This window comes from Xyrauchen texanus, chromosome 8 (assembly GCF_025860055.1).
Source record: "Xyrauchen texanus isolate HMW12.3.18 chromosome 8, RBS_HiC_50CHRs, whole genome shotgun sequence".
Taxonomy (NCBI): Eukaryota; Metazoa; Chordata; class Actinopteri; order Cypriniformes; family Catostomidae; genus Xyrauchen; species Xyrauchen texanus.
In genome coordinates this window covers 39,821,607-39,842,379 of record NC_068283.1, presented here as the reverse complement: position 1 = coordinate 39,842,379, position 20,773 = coordinate 39,821,607, and the positions used below count along the sequence as shown (strand labels likewise).

General features: G+C 38.1%; 1 protein-coding gene and 1 pseudogene across 1 annotated transcript in view; one reads left to right on the top strand and one right to left on the bottom strand.

Annotated features, from left to right (window-relative positions):
• Positions 1-1,211: 1,211 nt before the first annotated feature.
• On the bottom strand, positions 1,212-10,079 carry LOC127648168 (dynein axonemal assembly factor 5-like; annotated as a pseudogene).
• Positions 10,080-15,471: 5,392 nt separating this feature from the next.
• The window catches only part of LOC127647801 (cAMP-dependent protein kinase type I-beta regulatory subunit-like), a 68,533-nt gene continuing 63,231 nt past the window's right edge, over positions 15,472-20,773 (top strand). Inside the window, exons 1-2 of the mRNA XM_052132270.1 lie at positions 15,472-15,603; positions 16,405-16,598. Of these exons, the coding sequence (XP_051988230.1) occupies positions 16,422-16,598 (177 nt within the window). The 5' untranslated portion in view covers positions 15,472-15,603; positions 16,405-16,421. The remainder of the gene's footprint in view (positions 15,604-16,404; positions 16,599-20,773) is intronic.

Here is a 20,773-nt window from a genome sequence, read left to right as displayed (position 1 = left end):
GAATCGACATTCTCTGTGATCGATTCGCGCTACGGTAGCATTTTTCGACAAGGCAGCACAAATCGTCAGAATAGGTCTCAAGCTAATGACGTTACTTCCAGGGAGGCATCATGGGGCCCGTTGTACACGCCCCAATCCCCTGACTCCACCCCCACGTCAAAACAGTGCCATAAAGTGAAACGCACAGAAAAGTGAAGCGCAAAGGCAAAACGGTATCACGAGCTCACACGTGATGGAAATGCAGATTAAAAGGAGCATTGCAAAGAAAAAGATGTGTGGCAAAATCATTGCTGCCTAAAAATCTGTTGCAGAGATAAAAAAGGATCAAAGTTCTTTAGTTTCTTTTACAACAGTCATTGATTTTTGCAATTAATTATATATTGTTTTTTGCTATATTTTATTTATATTTTGCAATTCTTTATTTTTGTTTGCAAAAGTTTATTTTTTTCTCTCGATACTTTATTTTACGTTTGTGATACTTAATTTTTGTTTAAAAAAAAATATTTTTTTTGCTCAATACTTTTTTTCTTTTGCAAAACTTTATTTTATTTTGCAATACTTTATATTTTAGCAAATATATGTGGCATGGAATTGATTCTATATTCTTCCATTTTACAAAAGGAACACAAGGGGAGAGCACTTGTCTGATAGTCATTTGTAATGTCTGCAGCAGGCCCTGGAACAAGAGGGTACACACACACACACACACACACACTAACAAGACGACGAGGAACACCTGTGGTGGTACAATTATTAGGGCAATGGATAGGCAGACACAGAACTGAGCAAAAACTTCAAACTAAGAGTCTCTTGGGGGAAAAACATAGGAATGACCATTTTTGGCAACAGGAAGTGGTGTAATCCTGAAAATTTATTGTGATAAACCTTTTAGACTTTGGTTACATGAAAAAAAAACTATCGGTACGTAGATAACTGGTTACCAGCATTTATAAATAATGTTTTTTTTTTTTATTTAAAAGGAGGTTTTTGGTTGACAAAAATACAATGATGTTAGTTATGAGGTATTACTGGACTTGTGTACTTTTTATTTAAAATAAGAATCATTTACCTCGTTTTTTTTTTTTTTAAAGCATCAGCCAAGAACACTAATGTAAATGTGAAATAAAACAAGAAAAATAAATAAACAATAAACTACACTTTTGCTTGTCATGTTTAAGCAAGTTTATTTCATAAAATATTAGGCATGAAATTGTTAAAAGCTCAACTTAAAATTGAAAAGGCACATTTCAATCAATTATACTAAAAACTAATATATATATATATATATATATATATATATATATATACACACACACTGTATTGACATATATTAACATACTGAAATATAGACATATATTAAATATTGTTTAATTGTATAAAACATCAATGAGACAACAGATGAAATAAATAGCAAATGTATCTGTCTCGATTGGAAGGCTAGCGTCCTCTGGAGGTTGGATTTGTTGGTCGCATACATCATCGAGGCTGTCTCGTTTCATTTTTATATATTTTTTCGTCTTTTTCTTATTTTGTATCTATTGTTTATGTATATGCACTTACATTTATACAATTGTTAACCTTTTTGCATTCCCAAAAACAAAAAAATAAATAAAAAATGACAAAAAAAAATTGAAACACCAGCCTCGATGACGTATGGGGCCGACAAATGCGACCTCTGGAGGATGCGTCCTTCCACAGGAGACACAGCCTTTGTCTGCTTGCATCTGCATGAAACATAGTAAACCAACAGTATTAAGTCTAACTTTCTCATACTGTGTATTTTGAAGAGTCTCATAATGAGTGAATGTGTTGGAGGAGTTTATCGCAGTACTCAGGGCTGCGCTGTTTTTCTCTCACAGCCTCCGTTTGCTGTTTTAAGAGATCACAATCAACTTCACTGGCCACTTTCAGAACCTCTGCGAGAGAGAGAAAACATTAGTTGGTTATCAAATTAAAATTCACTCATCTGGATTAGTAGAAATATGTTTCATAATATAGAGCATGATGGCAGATTTTTCTTGAATATGTTTTCAGACACTTAGTAAAGTACAACGAACTGGTCTTTTGTTGCACTTTTGTGAGTTCACCTTGGGTCACCATTAGAACAACAACAAAAAAACCACACAAAGCTCAGCTGTGTTCTTTCAGTGGTCGTGTCTTTGTGAGGATTTGGTGTTATCCCGATTTGTTTGGAGGGAGATTTAATTTTATCTTTTGCTTTATACGTTTGTAAGTGCACGAGAAAACAATGTTTTCTTTGTGTGGAGATATGAATGAATTTCCTCAGTAACTTAAGCACAGGGCTGTTATTACAAGCTTAACCCATGGAATGAGGGATTATGGAAAGTGTGGCATTATAATGGACATGAATCACATCTCACATCAGAGCAGAATGACAAAGAAAGAAAGACCAGATGAGAAAAAGTGGAAAAAATGTAAGATTAGAAGACACTGAGAGGCGTGTTGAATGGTGAGGTGGGATTCAAGTGAATCCAACTTGTAAAGTTCTTTACATTCTCTTGAAGTTTGCAATCTAAGGGGTATTTTAGGCACCCCGGTCGCAGTTAGAAAAATGGCAAAATGTTTAAACATCTTAAAACTTATAAAGAACAACAACAAACGCATCTGTTGCCACTAGGTGTCTGAGTACTTCAACAGAACATGTCTACGACACATTGACACATGACTATGAGGAGGTGTTGACAGCTCATGACCCCTCTGGCAGCAGGCCAGTAGCAGACGAGTGTGTGATGGATAGAGTGTAAAACCGCAGGATAAATGAGGCTCTTTGAAGTGAAGAACGGAGAGATCAGTGAAGTGGACTGTAGATGAGTGCTACATCATTAACAGACATCTGAATCACTTCCTTCTGCAGCAGGAAGAGATTTATCTTACATCACAACAGTGTCAACACACATATAACCTTCATGAGTCAAGATCCATGTCAAGATTAAAGGAATAGTTCAGCCAAGATTTTTTATTCTGTCATTATTTACTTACCCTCATGTTGTTCCAAACCTATTTGATGTTATTGTGGAATGCAAAAGGAGCAATTATAAAGAATCTTCATGCAGGACTAAGCTCTTACTTAGTTAGTAAAATACTTAGCTGCTTTATAAAGAATTACGATTTCTGTTTTTTCCCCAGGGAATTATTAAAGAGGATAGTGCACCTCTTCAGGTTACACTTGTCAGCGAATTAATGTTTATAGCTCGCAAATGTATACTGAACATTTGAGTAAAGAATGAACCTCCTACGGTAGAATCATTGGTATAATGATATTTCAAAAATGTTGCCATTTGGATGTTTAAGTGCGGCTATTCTTTCTTCTAAAGCCAAACAATAGGGTTGTGTGAGGAACAGATGGAAATGTAACTATTATGCAGTGAAAAGCTGTCAAATTTGATATTATATTCTGCATTTTTGCATGCCTGTGTTCAGTTACAACATGCACAAGAGCCAACTTTGTTTGATGTCAATGGCCATGGCGTTTTATTTATTTGAACATGGACACAAAAATTGGATTTGAGACCTACGCAGGAGTGGAAGATTATCAGTGAATATTCATTTAAATTTCATTTCACAGAAAAGATTACAAGCATACTGGTTTAAAATCTCTGTGAATCGCCACCTTACCATGGTAGAGGGGTTTGGGTGCCTCAATGAGCCCAGGAGCAATGTTGTCTGGGGCAATTGCCCCTGGAAGGTAATTTGGTCCTGGGTGAGAGGACAGACTAAGAGCGATTCAAAGGAACCTATGAGTTTCAGAAAAACAAGGAACCAGAAATCTCGCCTGGAATAGGGAAACCGGGGCCCCGCCCTGGAACCAGGCCTGGGGAGCGAGCTCATTGGCAAGCGTTTGGTGGTCGGACCTTCACCCGTGAGATATGGCCGGGCACAGCCCAAAGGAGCAATTAAGTCCTTTTGTACTGTGGCGGAGTAGAACTGTGCACTGCCCCTTTAAGGATCCACCACCACCAACTAAAATGGCTGCTCGTTAGATTAACAGGTGTCAACAATAAAGGTAACGTGGAAGACAGTCGTTCACGGAAAAGAGAACCAAGGGAGATTTGGGACTGGTTTGAGGTAAATCTCCTACTCTAAATCTCCATTTTAACTTTCAGATGTGAAAGTGAAACTAAACAGGCATCTTCAAAAAAAACAGCTTTTCCTGACTTTGACGGGCACAGCCATAGAGGCTACAAGAGTCCAATATATATAATCCAAGATGCAGTTTGGGATAAAATCCCAACATTATCCAGAAGACAATTTAGATCTGGAGCATAATGAGGCACTATGAACAAGCCTGAAATAGATTTACTTATTCCGGGACTCTTATTTTGAAATCACACAGACTTGGCTCCGTTATAGTGCTCTATTAAATTATTTACCAAAATAAGCTTTTCATAGCCTATATATTCTCCGGATTAAGGATTTTATATTGACTGTATATATTTACTAGATGAGGATTTTTTATTATTATTCACAAGGTATGTGCTGAAGGGGCATATTTCCATATAGTCAAATATTTGTTATACACTTGACTTATCTAATTAAAATAAACACATTTGCATTGAAGTGAGGATAAAAATATGGATAATGAATATTGTGAGTTTTTATTTCACCTCTAAAGGCCGCTGTTATACTGTAGAAGTAAGTTGGTCGCCAAGGTGTTTGTTGGCCACAGAGGAACATGGAGGAATAATAATAATAAAAAGGCATAGATATTTACAAAAAGCAACTATTGACACCAATTAATTAAAACAGATATATCAGTATGGACCATTTCAAAAATGTAAACGAAAACGAAAGAATTAGAATGGTCCAAACGTATTTCTGGATCCTTTCAACAGGTCTCTTTTAAAAGGTACAGTTGAGGTCAGAATTTACAGACACCTTAGCCAAATACATTTAAACTCAGTTTTTCACAAATCCTGATATTTACTCGTAGAAAACGTTCCCTGTCTTAGGTCAGTTAGGATCACTACTTTATTTTAAGAATGTGAAATGTCAGAATAATAGTAGAGAATTATATATTTCAGCTTTTATTTCTTTCATCACATTCCCAGTGGGTCAGAAGCTTACATACAATTTGTTAGTATTTAGCAGCATTGCCTTTAAATTGTTTATCTTGGGTCAAACATTTTGGGTATTCTTCCACAAGCTTCTCACAATAAGTTGCTGGAAATTTGTCCCATTCCTGCAGAGAGAACTGGTGTAACTGACTCAGTTATGTAAGCCTCCTTGATTGATGGCAGATGTCTTGAGATTTGATGATGCGTCAATATACCACATAATTTTCTTTCCTCATGATGTCATCTATTTTGTGAAGTGCACCAGTCCCTCCTGCAGCAGTGCACCCCCACAACATGATACTGCCACCTCCATGCTTCACGGTTGGGATGGTGTTCTTCAGCTGGCAAGCCTTTTTCCCCAAACATAACGATGGTCATTATGGCCAAAACGTTCCATTTTTGTTTCATAAGACCAGAGAACGTTTCTCCAATAAACAAGATCTTTGTCCCCATGTGCACTTGCAAACTGTAGTCTGGCTTTTTTATGGTGGTTTTGGAGCAGTGTCTTCTTCCTTGCCGAGCAGCCTTTCGGGTTATGTTGATATAGGACTTGTTTTACTGTGGATATAGATACCTGTCAACCTGCTTCCTCCAGCATCTTCACAAGATCATTTGCTGTTGCTCTGGGATTGATTTGCACTTTTCGAACAAAACTTTGTTCATCTCTAGGAGACAGAATGCGCCTTCGTCCTGAGCGGTATGATGACGGTGTGGTCCCATGATGTTTATACTTGCATACTATGGCTTGTACATATGAACGTGGTACCTTCAGGCATTTGGAAATTACTCCCAAGGATGAACTAGACTTGTGGAGGTCCAAAAGAGTCACTGAGTTTGAAGGTAGGCCTTAAAATACATCCACAGGTACACCTCATATCAGAAGCATATTGGCTTTTCAATAACTCGCGGGGAAACAGGGAAAAAGTCACCACGGGAGGGCCGTATTGTTGTCACAACTAGTATAATAAATTTTGCATCTTTAACTCAGATCCGTTGAACTTTGGCTGATGAAGGATGCCTGTATGCCGAGGTTAGCCAAATCACAACAGATGCCCTTCATATAGATTGGAGAAGTCTTAAAGGAGACAAAATAATAGCAGAATTTTCATATTTGGGTGAACTATCCATTGAAATATTTATCGCTCTTCTCAGATCTCTATGGGCAGTCAGAGGCCTTGCTACATCTGTGACAGACCGCTTGAATATGAACGATTTCTCTAGTTGGAATGTGCTCTTTCAATCTGTTTGTCACTATCTCTGACCCAATGCTTTTGAAAAGCACATTATTTAAAGGAAGGAAAACTTCTGGTGGGTGGATGAGAGAGAGATTGTGAGAGGCTGGAAAGAAGTCAAAGACGGGACAAGGACAGCTGGACCAAACAGAATCTGAGCGCAGAGTAAACGGGGTGTTGCAGGACTGTTGCAGACATGGGAGGGTTAGTGTGCAATTAGTCATTTTCTTCAGTGATTTTTATTACATTACAGAGGAAATACCGGCAAAGCCCACATGGTAGCAACTTGGCTCAAAGGAGCTGGTAAACTCAGAAAATAGAGTGTTATTTTTTATATCAAAGTGAGCCGAATGTGGGATGAAAGGAAACAAGGGTTAGACTCTTGGGTCTGGGTGGGATTTTTCCACACGGTCTGAGCGAAGTGTCAGAGATGTGTTCTGTCACATTTGAAACATGAGCATGTGTGTGTGTGTTTGTGAAGGGCTGGAAATATGTAATAAAAGACCTACTTTGACAACACTTGTTTAAAAATGTACATGAAAAAATAACATTGCTGCCACAATGCTTGGGTTTTTATGGTGGTTGCAAGGAAACTGCTTTGCTGTCCCTAAGGTGTTCTGAATGTATTGTAGCATGTTGCAATGCAGATGCTTTGGTATTCTGGGTGGTTGCTCAGATTTTGGGTTTTCTACATGGCCCAAGTCAAAAAAGCCCACCCCCAAGTCTCTATGATATTCTGGGGGCATATTACAGAAAAGTTCCTATCTTAAGTCTTATGTTAAGATCTGATCAGTTACATTTACGCATTTGGCAGACGCTTTTATCCAAAGCGACTTACAGTGCACTTATTACAGGGACAATCCCCCCCCCAGAGCAACCTGGAGTTAAGTGCCTTGCAAAAGATTTTGGGCTCTATATCGACATTTGTGGTTAATATACGCAACTGGGAGTTACTTGCGGTATGCTTTATTTATAAATTTGATGTCTGAGTGAGTAGGTTTGTATATCTGCCACCGTACCTTCCTTTCTTTGTTTACGGACATGATGTAAATTCAAAAAGACGAATGACTGAAGCCCAAAATGTTCCATGAAATGGAACCAAACAACCCTGAATGTAAAATCATTATTGCAGGCGTCACCGGTCAAACTCGACCCGCCCAGAGCGGGATTCGAACCAGCGATGCCCGGTATAGGAGTCAGACGTGCTAGCAAGGAGGCTATAAAAGCCATGGCCTCTAGCCTCGGTCGCTAGTGCATCTCTAATGGCCAGGAGCGTGAGGTTTACACACTGCACAGCTATCACACACCAGCTGGGTACAATTACACCCACCCCGATAAACCTCACTCAAAACATGATAACACGAATAATGTCTTGTGGCTATACATTTGTAACAATGTGTATTTTAACATTTATGGACTGGCTTAATTCACTTCCACTGAAAGTGCATTACTAGAACTGCGATTTTCGCTTTAAAATAATAACAATTTCAAATGGCTACAGCACCGATTAGAGATGCCTAAATTCCACTAGAGCTTGCAGCTTTGAACAGAACATTATGTGAGGCAGCTTGTGTGTTTTTACCTGTTTCAGGAATGTCATCAGTGAGGCTGCTCAGCAGTACGAGTTTGTGGAAGTAGGAATATCTGTCCGGCAGATGGAGAAGCCAATTACCCACAACTACTGAAACAGTCTTCCTCATCTGAACAGAACAAAACAATTAATAATCCCATAACAATAAAAAAAAAAAACATGTGCCTTAGAAATGTTAAAACAGTGTGTATATATTCTATATTCAGCAGAAGAGCGAAAAGTACAGAAAAAATTTAAACTAATGTAATTGAGGAAGCAGTTTCTTCAACTATGAATCAATCAAGAACCTTACTTATTTTGTTTTTATAGATTTTTCCATAAATCAAGGCAAAGCAGCTGCCAGCTCACCCTTGGCGAGTCGTCAAACAATCTCTGCGCCAAGCGGGACAAAATTTCATCCACGTTCTTTCCTGTGCTGTACTGTATGACCGCACCGATGGCCTGTGTGTCTGAAACTCTCATGTGAGAGTGCTGGTGTGAGACTGCAACAGGGGCTTCAGAAGAGTCTCCGCCTGCAGGTGAAAATGTTCTGGACAAAAAACAAACAAACAGATCAAATATCTAGGTAGAAGTTACAAGTAAAGAAATATTAAAGGAAACTTGTACAGCACGTACTCTGTGCCCATTCTATGACCGGTCCAATTAGATGATTGACTGACTGATTATTTCAACATCCTCCTTATAATTCATTTAAATTTATAATTACATTTAGTGATATTAGAGAGGGATCCACATTTAGTATAATTAAATCCTATATTAAAACGTATTGCTTCAGAAAAGCTTTTAATTGATTGACAGTTAGACAGACAGATAGATGGAACAATATATAGACAGATATACATACAGACAGAGAGATAGAATAACAGATCGATAGACAGATAGGCTGACAGATCAACTGACAGACATGTAGACAGACAGAAATATAGACAGACAGATCGGTAGGTAGACAGAAAGATCAACAGCCAGACATATAGATAGACAGACAGACATATAGCACAACAGATCAATAGACAGATAGAGAGACCGACAGAAATATATATATATATATATATATACACACATACACATACACACAGACACACAGACATAAAGATCAACAGCCAGACACATAGATAGACAGGAAGACAAACAGACAGATAGATAGAAAGACAGATAGATCAACAGACAGACAAACAGACAGACATATAGACAGACAGACAGAACAACAAATCGATAAGCAGACCAACAGACAGACAGATAGACCAACAGACAGTCAGACAGATATACAGATATACAGACAGACAGACAGATAGATTAGACAGACAGAAGATTTTTGACCAATGGACGACACAAAAAAGTGAGGGGGAAAGTTTTTTCTTTTCAGCTTAGTTGTCGGTTTTTAGGCCAGCATACTGTCCATGTTACCATGACAACCAAAACCACATTCTCTACCAATGGTCAGCTTGCCAAAGAACCAAAAACTGTATCTAAAACTCCAGTATAATGAATCTAAACAAAGAAGTAACTCGATCTTATTGACACAAATATCCTGTATTTATACACTGCATTTCAATCACAATCATCTAGCACACCAATGGCTTGAGGGCCTCACTAACCAGGCACACACTTGGCAAAACTAATGGTACATTTACAGCTCTCTTTCTTAACCTCAGGGAAGGGATCTGTTAGAGTCGTCTGGAGTATCTTCATCATGTCATCTAGGTATGCTTCCCACGCCAGATGCTTCCCACACACCACCACCAGCGACAGCATCTCCACCAGAGCCAGCCTCAACTCTTTCGCGGGCTCCAGGATGTCCATTCCCCCGAGTCTCTGCGCCAGAGCGTACATGAGAGAGGGCAGATAGTCCTCCGGTTTGGGGACAGCTCGAATGAACCCCGTGATGATCTGAACGGTTGTGTCTCTGCATGTATCCGCAGGATCTGATAGGTATATCAGCAGGGCTTAAACCAAACAGCCGAAAACCTCCTTCAGCGCGCCGCTGGATAGATACTGCTCGACACTTTCTCTTTTAATTGCATCTAAATATTTTCTTCTTGCGCTTTTGTTGTCCTCGTTTAAACAGTTTAAGTGTCGTGCAAGAGATTTTAAAACATCCGCTGCCGCTCAATCTTCACCGGCGGTCGCCATTGCTGCTATACACATTTGTTGTTGTTGCTGTAGTTGGAGGCTGGTTGTCATGGCGACTGTTGCTACTACGACAGTATATTACGACAGGCCAGACCGCTTTACGACTAATGTATGTTCTAAAGAGCCAGTTCTTTAGAAGCTCAGATTTTTCCCAAACTACAAAAAGTAGCAAGGGATTTCCTAGACTAAAAGACTAAAGGCCTTGTCATTTCATAAACGTCTTAAAAGCAGGTGCACATATCAATTTACAATTTCAGAAACATTTCTGTCATGTTATGAAGATGTCCAATAGAAAAAAAGAGACAACATGTTGGTAAATTTGCCAACCTAATTTTGACCTAATTCCTTTTTTTTTTTCTTTTTTCTATTTTTTTTTAAAGAGTAATGCCCACACCTCTTTAGTATTCCTCTATCCTTCTCTTCTGAAAAGAGAATAAAAAAGGAAAAATTGCAAAATTAATAAAAAATAAGACTTTATTAACAAGTTAATTTCCAAAAGTGAATAGAGCCATCAAAGAGCTGAGATATGTAATAGTGTTGCTTTTTTCGTGCTTTCGTGCTTTTTATGATTATTATATCAATATAAGTATACTATCACGGGATATATGTGTCTTTGTTTATTACAAGACAAATGAGTACTATATCACCTTTCACCAGTATTCAATCTGCATGCACACATACATATTATACATTTGATTTCTTACTCAAGATGGCGCTGATGTTTCAGTGATTGGCTTGATTTACATTTGACAAACTATTTGACGAAGAAGCAACCTGGAAGTAAACTATAGCAAGTGTAACAGTACATGATTTGGCTTTTGTCACAGGGTGAAATTTATATTGGTTGGAGTGGTGGTGGCGTAGAGGCTAAAGCACAGGGCTGTTAATCAAAAGGTCACTGGTTCTAACCCCACAGCCACCACCATTGTGTCCTTGAGCAAAGCACTTAACTCCAGGTTGCTCCGGGGGGATTGTCCCTGTAATAATTGCACTGTAAGTCGCTTTGGATAAAAGCGCCTGCCAAACGCATAAATGTAAATGTAAATATTGTGATTTCCGTGTCAATTTAAACTTAAAAAGTGCCTGAGAATGTAAACATGTGTAGCCTATGTGTAGTTTATGTGTTATGTGTATAACTCAATATGTGTTTTACAGCCAATTGCGTCTCATGAAATTTGATGAATCCTGTTCTAGATGTGTTGCCTCATCTATTTGATGTATGAAAAATAAAACATCCAAATATATCAGAATATATTCTATTCTATAATTTTGTAATTGTCTTGAAAATGTTTTGAAAACTTGAATCTGGGCATTTTGTAGATAGACCTTATTCACAGTTACATCATCTATTTTTAAAGTGAATGAAAACGAGGCTGTGAGGGATAGATTTACTTCAATGTCTCTTCAATGGTATGCATGGTATAAAGCTGTATAAAGCTCCTACATCCCATCTGATTTTCCACAAATCATGATGTGTTGAGTTTTTTGTCTTCTGAATGTTTTTGGAAAGATTTTTTCTTTTTCAATGTTTTGTCCACAGGACGATCCAAAAACACAAAATGACAGTACACCTGATTGAAGAGACGTCAATCCCTCACAGCTTCAGTTGTATTCCTGTCAAGAATCAAAGATGGCACAGCTAAGGTCTGTTTGTGATATATAATATATATACCGGGTTGCTAAAAACCCAAGGAGTGTAATAATGCTTGGCGAAGTACCCATGCATTTAAGGGTTAACTCATATAACAATATAGTCAATGATGTGCATTTTTAACAATCCTATACTGGGAGAAAAAAAAAATAATATATATATATATACATACGCTAGTGGCCAAAAGTTAGGAATAATGTTCAGGTTTTGCTGTTTCAGAAGGAAATTGGTTCTTTTATTCACCAAAGTGGCATTCAACTGATCACAAAGTATAATCAGGACATTACTGATGTAAAAAACATCCAGCAGCCATCACTCCAACACCTTATCCTTGAGTAATCATGCTAAATTTATCATTTGGTACTAGAAAATCACTTGCCATTATATCAAACACAGCTGAAAGCTATTTGGTTCATTAAATGGAGCTTAACATTGTCATTGTGTTTGTTTTTGAGTTGACACAGTATGCAATAGAGTGGCATGTCTTAAGATCAATATTAGGTCAAAAATGCCAAAAAAGAAACTGCTTTCTCTAGAAACTCATCAGTCAATCATCGTTTTGAGGAATGAAGGCCATACAATGCTTGAAAATGCCGAAAAACTGAAGATTTCATACAAAGGTGTAACTACAGTCTTTAAAGACAAAGGACAACTGGCTCTAACAATGACCGAAAGAGATGTGGAAGGCCAGATGTGCAACTAAACTAGAGGATAAGAACATCAGAGTCTCTAGTTTGAGAAATAGAGGCCTCACATGTCCTCCGCTGACAGCTTCATTGAATTCTACCCGCTCAACACCAGTTTCATGTACAACAGTAAAGAGAAGACTCAGGAGGTCTTATGGGAAGAATTGCAAAGAAAAAGCCACTTTTGAAACAGAAAAACAAAAAGAAAAGTTTAGAGTGGGCAAAGAAACTGACATTGGTTAACAGATAATTGGAAGAGTGTTATGGATCTGAACCCCATTGATCTTTTGTGGGATCAGCTAGACTGTAAGATGATTGAGAAGTGCCCAACAAGACAGACACATCTATGGCAAGTGCTACAGGAAGTGTGGGGTGAAAGTTCAAGTGTTACAGGAAGTGTGGGGTGAAAGGTCAAGTGCTACAGGAAGTGTGGGGTGAAAGGTCACCTGAGTATCTGGACAAACTGACAGCTAGAATAACAAGAATCTGCAAAGCTGTCATTGCTGCATATGGAGGATTTTTTGTCGAGAACTCTTTGAAGTAGTTTAAGTTGAAATTGTAATAGTAATATTTCCACGTTATTAACCTGTTAACCGTTGCCAGAGCGCTGGCGCTCTGAAGCGTTTTTTTTTTTTTTTAATAGTTCAAAGTTACTATCAGATTTAATGTTATTACCTTGACAAACTATATACATCATTAAAAAGATATAAGACTCAAGGTTCAGTATTTGACCACTATTGTATTCTGAGAAACTTATAGTGACAGTTATGTCTTAATTTGTGTCTGGAGTTATGTAATCAAAAAATGAGTCGATACCTTTAATATGAATTATGAGCATCAGCCGCTCTCATTCATAAAAAACTCCTGTGAGATCGTCATGACAGCGCTTGACAAAACAACGTCCCTCAGGGCTTTTAGCTCAAAAATGTGCAGATTTGGAGAAATATTGATAGATTCTCATAGGTTTACATCAGATTTATATAGACAGGAATCATATTTATTGAATATATACCCAAATGCATCGATGTAATCATTATGAGCGCTGGAGACTCTGATGTATTGTGTTATTAATCCATACTGGCAGCCTGAGGGCGCCGGCGCTCTGTGCACAGTATAATAGTCCATATATGGAACACACGAAGAAGTGCCATAATCATTTGACATTCCAGGAAGTCCCTGACACAACAAAGCTATCAGAGATCGCTGTAACTGCAGATAAAGATGTTTTGAAGACAATAAACATGATTGCAATGATATTTGATTTATCTGTGTTCTTAGAGCCATGTCAGGTATTTTCATAATAATAGATTATATTGATAATGTAATGCTAATCGATATAGACTTTATCATCGTGCAGAATACTATAAAATAATATATTTTCTGTCTGATTTTTTTATCTGAAGCCAAATCAGAGCACAAAAGGTTATTTAAAACACTCGACTTGTGCTATAAAGTACGTTTTAGAGCACAAACATGGTTTTAATCTCATAAATTGTTGTATATTGATGGTGTGCTAAGCTAATATGCTAGCTAGCTTGGTGCACCTGCTACCTAGCTGTTATTTTTATGAATATTCCTAAATAGGACTGCTTGCTGAAATGTTTCTTTTTCAAGAAGGTCATTTTATATAGTTTAAAATGTAAGGTGAGAACTTTGAGAACTTTCCTGAAAAGAGATTAGGGATTGAAACAGTGTGAATAGCCAGTCGTTAGTAATTATAATGCAGACAAAAGAAAAGCATATTTAGAGCCATAACCAGGCTGGAGAGGTGTAAATGTGTGCAGGGGAGACTGAGACTGAATGGAGATCGTTTACACCACATAAATAAACAGAGACAATAGACTGAATAGATGCTTAGAACATGACAATAAACATCAGTTTGCATTTTAGAGTCTAATCAAAATAAAGTCGTATGACATGATCTTGAAAAACATTTAACTAAATACAGAGTTTTAGACTTGTCATCTTCAGGTTTTAAATATAACATGGTCAGACATGTGGCTTTAGCTGCAGTGCATTTCTAGATTGCTGCAATGCCAACTTCAATTTTATTTTCATGAAAATATTTCATAAAAATAAATTTCTAATAACTTGACAAAACTTTGAAGCTATTTATAAAAAAAATTTTCATTATGACAATAATTAATTCTACATTTACAATAAACTGCCAGGTGTCAGCTTTCAAATGGGATCATACTTGTGCTTTTAGAACAAATGGTTTATGAACTGTATCTGTTTCAGTTTGGGTATGCCATTTCTGGGGATTTTTCAAAAGTGGGGTTGCAGCTTAACAGGTTAATGTCTTGAATATACATTGTGATCAGTTGAATGCCACTTTGGTGAACAAAAGTACCAATTTCTTTCCATAAGAGCAAAATCTGTACATTATTCCAAATTTTAGGCCACCAGTGTATGTATTTATGTGTGTGTGTGTATATATATATATATATATATATATATATATATATATATATATATATATATATATATATAGACATTTACAGAATGGAGATCAATATAAGCTACTAAGAATTTTAAAACATCTTAGTATTATGACAATACACTAGAGAGAGAGAGAGAGAGAGAGAGAGAGAGAGAGAGAGAGAGAGAGAGAGAGAGAGAGAGAGAGAGAGAGAAAAGAATAGTCATATAATAGGCCTATATCATCATTTTTGACTGTCCACTCATTTTATACATTATTCAATCGGTTTAATTTCCAAAAAAGTTTGTTTATTAGACAGTCTTCATAACCCATCCCCGTTGCAATGGCAGAACACATGAATAATTCAAGAGAAAATCTGCGTATGACCACTCAATCATGAATTTTTTATGTTTATTTCCATAACAACTACGCATTAAAATCTGACATGGGCGCAGCATCCATATTAATGTATTCCAGCGACAAAATCGCTCTGTTTATAGAGGACAGATCAGATATTATCTGATCTTACAGCACGTGAAAGCACGCTGGCTGACGCACAAACCCACAATGACGCTCATAGGCTGCACGCGGGAATGATAAAAAAATATATAAACAACTCTAAAATAAAACACACGCAGAAAAATCACGCACGATCTAAAAAAATAAAAATAATAATGGCTAAGATTTTATTCGATAAAACTGTATTATAACACAGGTTAATAGGTAGACGGATTGACGTCATAGCGCTCGCGAGCAGCAGGACCAAACAAGAAGCAACATCCCTGAGCGCGTGCCCAGCATCCCCGTCAAATAACGGTAAGATAAACCGTCATTACACTTTATGAGATATATGACTGTTTTTACGCACTGTACACGGACAGATGTGTTCGTTTAGATATTAGTAACATGCATGTGGTTTGATCTCGAATGAATAGCCTAATATAAAATAATGGCGTAAACAGGTGATGACAGAGAAGCTCGCGTGCGTCCTTCATTTTTCACGATTGCTTTTTCGCGGTTTTGTGATCGTAAAGGTCGAGGTTGTGGATTGAATCCTGTTCTCTCGATGATTTTTGGATGTTTGATGCGAATGCATGCGGAAGTGAGTTGTAATAATGTAACAGACAGAAGAATGGCCAATGGGATCACTATGATACAGTAATACAGTAATGTTTACTATGGAAGATTGCAAGTAGGATATTGTATTACATTATATATATAATAAATAAACATATAATGCAGCATATGGGCTGTGTGCATTTAATAGGCAGCATAGAGTATATGGCAGTGTGTGCTGTTTGTTATGTTGTTTTTAGGTAGGTAGAATGATAGATAAAATATAAAGAATGTGCATTTTAATAGTAACTCAATAGAAAAGATGACTTTATTTAAAGATTCACAGACACAGGGGCGTATAAACCAGAGGGGATGGGGGGAACCCCTTCCCCAATAATCAAAACCAGCAAGTACAACCCCTCCAATATTTATACCATGATCAATGGAAACATGTAAATGCTTCACGCTTCAACCCCCTCAAAGTTCAAGCCAAATGTACAGAATTAAGAAGGCATATCTCTCCTCATTGTAACCCCCCTCCCGTGCTCTATTCTCCTGTAGCAGTGATAAAAGATAAGATGGCCACCTCCTCCTCGTCCAATCTCGAAGAAGACGAAAGTCTAAAAGGCTGTGAGGTTTTTGTGCAGAAACACAACATACAGCAGATCCTGAAAGAGTGCATCGTCAACCTGTGCATTGCCAAGCCCGAGCGGCCCCTGAAGTTCCTGCGGGAACACTTTGAGAAGCTGGAGAAGGTACGTTATACTGGTTATATTGGTTCTGCTTTTAAATTTGAATGGGATGTGAATATGTATCAGAAAGGGTGATGGTTTTGGGTCTTTGCTGCTGGCCCTAAGGATGTGGTGCTTTATTCCCTTGGAACCAGAGAGGCTGGAAATGGAGATTTACTGAGATCACAACCATCCCCTTTGGTTTGGCACTTAACCTATGTTTGCTCAAGTGGGACTGTTCCTGTTATAAATGTACTGTAATGTAATTGCTTTGGAAAAAAAGTTTCTGCTATAAATAGACTGTGGTATAATGGTAACGACTGCATTCAGAGGAATTAGAAGTACATTTTCAAACTGTCATTGCATGAGGTTTGATACTGAAGCTGATGCTTTTTACTTATTGACTATTTATTTGCTTCCTTAATAGCTGGAAGAAATAAGAATTATTTGCCTAGAACTAATTGCAGTATGCAGTGAGATACCATAAAGACTCTTCTTAAAGGGATAAACCACTCAAAAGTAAAAATATGACTGAACATTCAAAACTGTAGATTCAAAAGAACTTGTTCATTAGAGTTATTCATTCAGGAATCGGACTACACTGGACATGCCATAAGTTTTTGATTTACTTAAAAGATCCGGCTCATAAGAGTCATTTGTTTAGAAATTGAACTACACAAGATGAGTCATATGTTTTTGATTCACTAAAATGATCAGGCTCTTAAGAGTCATTTCTTTGGGAATTGGACTACAAGAGTCACACCGTATGTTGCCTGCTGTAAATTCCAAAGGAGTGGTTCATTCGAGTCATTCGTTCAAGAATCAGACTACACTGGATCGCCAGATGTTTTTGATTCACTAAAAGAGCCGGCTCATAAGAGTCATTTGTTTAGAAATCAGACTACACTGGATGCACCAGATGTTTTTGATTCACTAAAAGATCCGGCTCATAAGAGTCATTTGTTTAGAAATCAGACTACACTGGATGCACCAGATGTTTTTGATTCACTAAAAGATCCGGCTCATAAGAGTCATTTGTTTAGAAATCAGACTACACTGGATGCGCCAGATGTTTTTGATTCACTAAAAGATCCGGCTCATAAGAGTCATTTGTTTAGAAATCAGACTACACTGGATGCGCCAGATGTTTTTGATTCACTAAAAAGATCCGGCTCATAAGAGTCATTTGTTTAGAAATCAGACTACACTGGATGCGCCAGATGTTTTTGATTCACTAAAAAGATCCGGCTCATAAGAGTCATTTGTTTAGAAATCAGACTACACTAGATGCGCCAGTTGTTTTTGATTCACTAAAGAGATCCGGCTCATAAGAGTCATTTGTTTAGAAATCAGACTACACTAGATGAGTCATATGTTTTTGATTCACTAAAATGATCAGGCTCTTAAGAGTCATTTCTTTGGGAATTGGACTACAAGAGTCACACCGTATGTTGCCTGCTGTAAATTCCAAAGGAGTGGTTCATTCGAGTCATTCGTTCAAGAATCAGACTACACTGGATGCGCCAGATGTTTTTGATTCACTAAAAAGATCCGGCTCATAAGAGTCATTTGTTTAGAAATCAGACAACACTGGATGCGCCAGATGTTTTTGATTCACTAAAAAGATCCGGCTCATAAGAGTCATTCGTTCAAGAATCAGACAACACTGGATGCGCCAGATGTTTTTGATTCACTAAAAAGATCCGGCTCATAAGAGTCATTTGTTTAGAAATCAGACTACACTGGACACGCCAGATGTTTTTGTTTCACTAAAGAGATCCGGCTCATAAGAGTCATTCGTTCAAGAATCGGACTACACTAGATGCGCCAGATGTTTTTGATTCACTAAAAAGATCCGGCTCACAAGAGTCATTTGTTTAGAAATCAGACTACACTGGATGCGCCAGATGTTTTTGATTCACTAAAGATATCCGGCTCATGAGAGTCATTTGTTTGGAAACCGGACTACATGAGTCGCACTGTATGTTGCCTGCTGTATTTTCAAAAGAACCTGTTCATTAGAGTCTTTCGTTCAGGAATCGGACTACACTTGATGCGCCAGTTGTTTTGGTTCACTAAAAAGATCAGACTCATAAGAGTCATTTGTTTGGCAATCGGTCTACCCTACGTTGTTTGCTGTAGACTCAAAAGAACCGGTTCCGGGTTCCACTTTAAGCCTACACCTCAGCTAAACTTCGGCTGACATTACAATGTGTGTTTCTGGCATCTTATATTAAAATTATATACCTGCTAAGGTTCTACATATATTCCTGAGAAGAGGCACAGACTCAAGCCGGCGGCAATCATTCTCATATTCACCTTCCTGTATCCCGTCCTTGCTAGATATAGGGAGGAGTGCGGATCAGCATCAGCTTCCCCAGAAATAAGCCGAGAGCAGAGTGCTTTGAGTGTCAGTCTCCATGAACACAATCAATCTCAACGAGATCCAGAAGTGATCTAGATACAGAACTGATCATTCCTACGCCCTATTCTCTTCGAAGACTTTACTATCCTCTGTGAGAGCTTTGGAGGTCTAGTCAATCACCGTGATTTTGCCAGTCTGAACCGGCTCAGTACTGTAATTCATTCAGGAATCGGACTACACTGGATGCTCTGTTTATTTTTGAATGGCTAAAAAACGAAAACGGCTCAAAAGAGTCATTTTTGGGGGAATCTGACTACACTGGACACACTATGTTTTTGATTCACTAACAAGAACCAGTTCATTAGGCATTTGTTTGGGAATCAGAGTACACATGTCACGTTGTGTGTTTTTGCTTTACTAAAAATGACCTGTTCAGTAGAGTCATATACTATTTGGGGATTGGACTATACTGTTAGCGATGTATGTTGCTATGATGCTACAGAGTCAAAAGAACCGGTTCATTTGAGACATTTGTTTGGGAATCAGTCTACACTGGTTTGCGCTGAATGTTGCAACCTCTAGATAAAAAATGAACTGGTTAATTAAGAGTCATTTGTTTAAGAATAAAACAATTTTGGTCATGCTGTATGTTTTTGATTCACTTAAAAAGTTTTGGCTCATAAGAGTAATTGTTTTGGGAACAGGGGGTATGTTGGTCGTGGTGTATGTTTTTGATTCACTGAAAAGAACCAGCTCATAAAGCTGCGTTCACACTGCCAGCGACTTTGTCACTGCAGGTCGCCAGTGGCTGGCGGTTAGGTCGCTAGTGGGCATTCCAAATACTGGTTGTACTGGTTGTACCTAGAATCAGTACATAAAATGCTTTATATCAAAGATGAACAAGAAACAAGGCGTGCTGTTTGAAATAGCGGCTGTTTATCTGTGGTGAAAACGCAAATGCCAGTCTGTCTGTGTTCACAAAACCATTCAATCTCGGAGTCTCGGAGTACCACTGGCTGGTGCAGGAGCTGCGGCTGGATGATGTCTGGTTCCAGCTGTACTTCAGGCTTGACAGGACCCAGTTTGATGAGCTGCTGCAGAGGGTGGGTCCCCTGAGAGAGAGAAGGATCATCGGTCTTCTCTCGTATTGGCTGTCGCTCCCGTAAGTCGCTCTTCATTTGAATAAAGTTAAACTTGTCTCAACTTTGTTTCGTCGCTGGACACGCCCACATCTGGTCGCCAACGGTCGCGACAGCTCGTGATGCTGGACGTCGCTGTGCTCTCAGTGAAAATGAATGGGATGGTGTCGCTGTCTGGCGCGATGTCGCTGGCCGTGTGAACGCAGCTTTCGAGTCTTTAATTGGACTATACTGTTAGTGCTGTATGTTGTGTTTGGGAACCGAAAGTCATAAAAATCATACAGTTCTGCTATTTTTTTAATAATTTTTTATTAATGCTTCTCAGTTCTCAACCCTTTATTGCATTAAAGTCTAGCTGATAAAATTTGAACTATTCCCAGCTGTCTGGTGCTTTTTGATGTTGTTGCACAAGATTCTCAGATTCCATGTAGAGATACTGTGAACGTCACAGCAGTCATTTGTTTTGCTGCAGGTGCCAGTAACATGCGATCATGTGTCCAGAAACAACAGGCTTTTCATACATTGAGGCACTTGGTTTATTGTGCTTCCAGCCGATGAGATTGTGTTTTCATAAGACATGATTAGATGAGGTGATACACAACACAAGATGTCTGCAAGAAAGGAACATCTGTCCTCGTCTCCTCATGATGTGTTCAAAGATAGCATGTATTTGTAGGTTATTTAGTGTCAAAGTA